This window comes from Trichechus manatus, unplaced genomic scaffold (assembly GCF_000243295.1).
Source record: "Trichechus manatus latirostris isolate Lorelei unplaced genomic scaffold, TriManLat1.0 scaffold00008, whole genome shotgun sequence".
Lineage (NCBI taxonomy): Eukaryota > Metazoa > Chordata > Mammalia > Sirenia > Trichechidae > Trichechus > Trichechus manatus.
Window position 1 is genome coordinate 10,569,339 of NW_004443944.1, and position 6,828 is coordinate 10,576,166.

At 41.8% G+C, this 6,828-nt stretch overlaps 1 protein-coding gene across 1 annotated transcript in view; it reads left to right on the forward strand.

Moving 5' to 3' along the window:
* Window positions 1–6,828, forward strand: part of BCAS1 (brain enriched myelin associated protein 1) — a 98,644-nt gene that overhangs the window by 78,310 nt on the left and 13,506 nt on the right. The window contains exon 10 of the mRNA XM_023741439.1: window positions 6,745–6,810. Within this exon, the coding sequence (XP_023597207.1) occupies window positions 6,745–6,810 (66 nt within the window). The remainder of the gene's footprint in view (window positions 1–6,744; window positions 6,811–6,828) is intronic.

The following is a 6,828-nucleotide window of genomic DNA, read 5'->3' on the forward strand; positions in this document are numbered from 1 at the left end:
ATAACTGTTGGAAATTGCTGACCGGAATCATCCTCCTTTCTTGTTAGATTCTCATGGAATAAGAAGTATAAAGTAAATAGTTTACAGTTCACGCAGCTGGATCTCCACCTGAATTGCTGGTCATTTGCTCTTGCAATTTGGAGCTGAGAATAGGTATCAAAATCGGCGGTTTTTAAACCAATTTTTATACAATGTCAGAAAAGAAAATGTTTGGCCTGTTTCTGGCAACTCATCTGAATTACAAATGGGATCCCCAAATAGCTTGCCATGATATTGAGGGTGATCCAACTTTCCTGTTTCTGGATGGAGTTGAGAAATACAGGAAAAAAAAAAAAGAAAACAGAATGATATTGTTTTCCAAATAACCAGCATGAAGATTTCTTCATTTGAAAGAGAGGGAAATAAAATATATGGAGACTCCAAATACGGCAGGAAAAAACCTCTAAATCACCCACTGCACCCACCCAAGACAAATTCAAATTAATTAAATTCGAATGAGGTCCCATATTCCTTAAATTCATCCCCTCATGCTTTCTGTTACACATCCTTGGGGGAAATTTCCTAGCAGTAGAAATCGGGAAAGAGGGAATTGTTAGGGGAACAAAGTGGAAATAAAAGAGTCCTTTGGAAATGATACTCCATAGGACAAGGATAGAGGTAGGAGAAGACACAGTTTTCCCAAGAAATCCTCAAAGGATTCATATCACCAGATCTTAGAATTTCCATTTTTATTATTACCTATTGCTCATGACAAAGGCTAGGCCTGGGAGCCTAACATTATTCTTTCCTTTTAATGTGTAAACACTGTTCCAAAACTTCCATGATTATTAGGATTTCCCCTGAAGATTCCAGATATCTTAATTATCCTTGTCTTTTACTCTGTTTAGTATTCACCAGAACACTACAATGCCATCGCAATTAATTCAAATACACAGAAGACATGGGCTTTCCAGCTAACATACTCCCCACCACTCCCTATGGTCATACCCAGCCCAGCTCACGCATTTATCTTACTGGCCTGGTCCCCGTGGATATTTGAGTTTGGAATCCCTGATACAGAACGACCTCATTGTTTATAACAACTTCTTTGGATCACATCATCTGGATGTATCATACTCTGCTTAACCATTGCTCTATCCATGGACATTTGGGTTGCTTCCAACTTTTTGCAGTCCATTCATCCACTTTTCCAACAATTAATTACTGAGTAGCCACTAAATTCCTAGCATAAGGAGCTCTGGTGGCGCAGTGGGTAAGCACTCAGCTGCTTACCAAAGCATCAGCAGTTTGAACCCACCAGGTGCTCTGTGGGAGAAAGACGTGGCAGTCTGATCCCGTAAAGATTACAGCCTAGGAAACCCTGTGGGACTGTTCTCCTCTGTCCTAGAGGGTTGCTGAGCCGGAATCCACTGTAAGGCAATGGGTTTGTTTTTTTGTTGTTGTTTAAATTCCAGGCACTAGAGATAGAGCAACGAGCATAAACAGAATGAAGCCTAACGAGGAAAAGAGACATTTGTTTTTTAACTCTGTCCTTATCTTCAGGGGCACATGCTATGCGCCTTATAAGCATTAGCTCAATTGCTGTACTAACCTGCTCTGAATATCCCATAGGGCGCCCTGGTGGCACAGTGGTTAAGAGCTTGACTGCTAACCAAAAGGTCGGCAGTTCTGATCTACCAGCCGCTCCTTGGGAACCCTATGGAGCAGTTCTACTCTGTCCTATAGGGTCGCTATGAGTCGGAATTGACTCGACGGCGGTGGGTTTGACTTTGTTTTGGGGGGCGTTGAATATGCTGTATACCTCCTTTTATGCGTGTCTGTTAATATCCCCACAGGGTAGGTTCTTGGAAGTCAGCTCCAGCCATTCTTTTCAGGAATCTCTTTTTGGTAACATTTTCATGGCTTTGGAGCTGATTTAAACTCTTTGGGTTTATGCAGGGAAAACAAACCAACAACAACAAAAAACTGCTCGGCTGCTATCAAGGGCTTGAAAATCTAGGCCGCATCCGGATCATAACCATCGGGTTATTTTGAGCCAAATAAGTGAATGCTTTAAACTGATTTTAGCTGTTATTAGCAAAATAGGTTTAAAAAAAGATTTTGTGGAAAACTCAGTTTCAGATGTGTCACTTCTATTTTGTATCTACTTTCTCCGTTCATCAAATCATTGATTTCTCTAAATTCTACCCTTTGCCAAAGGCGCCCTGGTAGCGCAGTGGTTAAGCACTTAGCTGCTAACCGAAAGGTCAGTGGTTCGAACCTACCAGCCACTCCGCAGGAGAAAGATGTGGTGGTCTGCTTCTGTAAAGATTACAGCTTAGGAAATCCTATGGGGGAACTCTACCCTGTCTTATAGGGTCGCTGTGAGTCAGAATCGACTCGACAGCAACGGGTTTGGTTTGGTTTTGGTATCCTTTGCCCTCCCTCACGTTCCTTTCAGATAACTCATTTTGTCATCCGATGGCAAAATAACTCTGGTGAAACCTGTGAGAGCCGGAACACAACAGGACTGCCTTGTTTTTCCAGGTCTCACGAGGTTTCCACCTTTGACAGGGTGCCGTCTTACCACTTCCTATCGCTCATTTTAGTTTAAAATATTTCCGTTTTCCTTCTCTGACAGTTTCTGCCTTACGCTGGTTCTGGCCTTCACGGGTTTTACTGTACTTGGTTGAGTATTTTTCACTCACCAAAAAAACCAAACCCATTGCTGTCAGGTCGACTCATAGGGACCCTGTAGGACAGAGTAGAACTGCCCCATAGGGTTTCCAAGAAGTGCCTGGTGGATTCAAACTGCCGACCTTTTGGTTAGCAGCCGTGGCTCTGTTCATTCCTAAAGAGATCTTGTTCTGTCCAGAAATTAACCTCTCCCAAAAACAAAAAGAATATCATTTTGCAAAATAGCTGTGATTTCAGGGGGAGAAAAAAAAAAAACCCAGAGTCTTATAAGTCCTAGTGCTGTATTTGACACATATAGATATACAACTTCACAAAAAAACCTATGAGCTCCTACAGGATTTCAAAATAATTGCAAGGAATATCTAAGACATCTGCCATGCCCTGAATAGCAAAAGATCTTCATATGTATTAATTCAACTGTAAGTCAGAAAATTGGATGTTTGAAGTACTAGTATATTTTTAAAAAGTGAGTGGGTAGATTAGTGTATTCAAGTACTCACAAACCTGGTAGGCAGATGAAGCCATAAAGGTGGTAGATAGAAATACATGGATGTAGATTTAGAATCCGTCAATATTAATAACACCTTGCACTTGAAAACTGCTTTCCTCCTCCAAGCTATTTTCACGTACATTGTTTCATTCAATCCTCCTCACATGTCTTAGCTCTTCTTTGGACGATTAGTTTTATAAGAACCCTTTGTTGGAAGAACTTTCTCAGGCTTAGAGACAGACTGAGAGCCTTAATGTTGAGCAAACCAAATGAGAAGACAGCCAGAAAGTACAGTGTTTTCTTTATCACACTCAATCCAATCAGTCTGGTAAAACTTTTGAGATTTACTGCCTGGAGGGAAGAAGAGGGTGGTTTGTAACGGTACTTATAAAACAAAAAAACAGAAGTCTTCTAGCCAACGGTCTTGATCTCAAATTCTTCCCTGACTCTTAAAATATTAACATTGATTTACTCTGTAAGGACAAGCTTCCTAAAGAAGCATTTATTTGGGCAATTCCTGTCTCCACCAATAACTTGCATTCCTTCCTACCTTTACACAGGATTCTCTAGTCATTGGACACTCCTTGGTTATTAACAGTAATAACAATAATAAATCAAACCAAACCAGTTGCCTTTGAGTTAGTTGCAACACATGATGACCTCATGTATGTCAGAGTGGAACTGTGCTCCACAGGGTTTTCAGTGGGTGAAGTTTTTGAAAGTAGATCGCCAGGCCTTTCTTCCGAGGCGTCTCTGGGTGGACTCGAACCTTCAGCCTTTTGATTAGCAGCTGAGTGTGTGAACCATGGGCACCACCAGGGACTCCAATAACAGTAATAGCTGCCACTTATTTATTTCAGGCTTATGACACGGCAAACTCTGTGCTAAGCACATTGCATGCATCTTCATATTTATTAATGTAAAAACCCTATGAGATACATACTCTCATGACCCCACTGTGCAGGCCAGGGAGAGGAAGCTTAGAGTGTTTAGACAATTTGCCCAAGGTCCCAAAACTGGTAAGTGGCCGAGCCAGAATTCAAACTCAGAATCAGACTTGTTGATCCTAAAGCCCACCCTTTTACTTCTCTGCTTTCGCTGTTCCCTGTGCTTCTGGCCAGCAGTTCTCTCCGAGAATAGAAGTCACAGAGGGGAACCAGCCATAAGCTCTGTGTTTGAGATCCCCTCAGTCACATTTTCAGTGGGAACGTCATTTTTATGTATTGGGCTATTATACTTCTCTGAAATTACAGGAAGGCAAAAAGAGAGGAAAATTAATGCCTGGCTTACATGAAGCATAGACATAGGTTTAATGAATAGACTTGTCACTAAAATGAGATTTACCTTGGCTGTATAATTTTGTCTTAATAGTCCAATTCCATTTCAGGTAAACCTTGGTAAAATGCAAAGCTTGGACTCCTAGCCTTTGGTTATCTTGGAAATTCCAGTAGATCCAGTTTCTTAGATTTGTTGTAATGAGGTTGCTCTAGTAAGTAAGTTTGCGGACACACTCACACTATATTAAAATTTCATTCCAGTTCTTCTTTTAAATCTCAGCTGGGCTGAAATGAGAAGATGACATCAAATAAGCGCATTTGCTTTACTTTCAAAAAAGTATGAACTGCCCAGCAAACATTTCTACTAGAATTTTCAATATCTAAGTGATATGTATTGGAGAAGGAACCCTGGTGGCACAATGGTTAAGCACGCAGCTGCTAACTGAACTGTCCAGGGCTCAAACCCACCATCAGCTCTGCCAGAGAAAAGACCAGGAGATCTGCTCCAGTAAAGACTACAGCCTAGAAAATCCTATGCGGCAGTTCCACTCTGTCTCATGGGGTCACTATGAGTCAGAATCGACTCGATGTCCCAAAACAATAACACATATTGGAGATGGTCCAGCCTTCTCAGAGCATCAAGCCTTAGGAATGCAGGATACAATGAAAGAAATAAAAAGGGACTACATTAATATGCCAGGCTTGGATGCCACAATGCCATCCCCTCTCAAAAGTCTACACGAAACCCTGAGACAGTTCACCTTTGACTCTGATGAATAAAATAAATTCCCTAAAGAAATTTGCTCAGTATCACACTGCAAGATCTCTGAAAATACGGAGTAGTATAATCTTCAAAACTGTCCTTTAAAGTATTAAATAGTCTCTAAAAGAACTTCAGCCTCTTTAAACAGTAACTCTGCTATTTTTTGACAACTGGAAAATAAGCTTTTGTGGTTATGGTCCTTTGACCAACACGAATTATCTTTGCTTGTCTCTGAAAGAGGACTTTGCAAGGAGGAAAGAGAAGGAGGCAGAGGAGAAAGGAAGGAAGGAACAAAGGAAGGAAGAGAGGGAAGGAGGAAGGAACAGAAGAACAGTGGAAGAATCTGGAATCTTTCTCTTAGCCCCATATTGCTTGACCCCCGCTCCCTACTCTTCCCATAGCAGGGCAGAGGAGACATTAAACAATGAGCAAGCATGTATGCGTGTCTGCAGGGATTAGACCTGAGTCCATATTATTGATAAGAACTGAGAAATTTGTTTCCAGATTTCTTGGGTATTTTGCCAAGCATCAAACATAAAACCAAACCAAACCCATTGCCATCAAGTAGATACCGATTCATAGCAATCCTATAGGACAGAGTATAACTGCCCCCACGGATTTCCAATGAGCAGCTGGTGGATTCGAACTTCCAACCTTTTAGTTAGCAGCTGAGCTCTTAACCACGGCGCCACCAGGGCTCCCATCAAGCATAGGGCTTTACTAAGCACACAGTTAAAACTACAGATTCCAGCATGGATCTGAATTTGTCTATGGCCCGTGAGCTTGGAGCTGTGATGCTCAAACTTCAGCGTGCATCAGAATCACCTAGAGGGCTTGTTAAAACACAGATTGCTGGGCCCACCCCCAGAGTTTCTGATTCTGTAGATCTGGAGCGGGTCTTGGGAATTTGCATTTCTGACAATTCCTGGTGATGCTGATGCTGCTGACCTGGGACCGAAGCTTTGAGAACCATTAACCTGGAGCATTACGGTGCCAGTGGTCGGTTTACGGAGCCAAAACTGTGTATTCAACCTCCTTCAGCCCTGTCATGCATGCCACTGGCCATAGGGGGCTCTAAAGGATGGAACATCGATTGCTCAACATAACCCATCTCCCTACCAGGGGGAAAAAATGCCTCAGTAAAAACACTCACAACCTAAATATTACCAGTGGAAGGCCACTAAGGGTTCATTTGTTCATGGGCTCATTTGCTCATTCATTTATCCATTCATTCAATATGCTCAACCACCTCCTGATTCCAACATTAGTATTCTCATCATACTAATTAAGTTTAGTCCTGATAAGTTTAGGACTTTTTCATTGTTGTTTTTGGAGATCAACACTTAAATGTAACCAGACTCTGGTTACAGATCGCGTGGAAATTTGTATATCTCGTAAGTAATACGTGTCCTGCTCCGTCTTCCATTTGATCCCAAATCTCAAAAATAAATGCCTGAGGTCATCCATTTCAGAACTTCGTTGCGGGTTCTCCGTGTTGCCGTGGTGGCTGAAAGGCCATTGTTTGTCTGTTATTTTAGTCAGTGAAAAGGGAAGGAGAGCGCGCCCACTCAGAAGAAGTAAATGGGAAAGATTCGGACTACCAAGTAAGTGATCTGTGAACT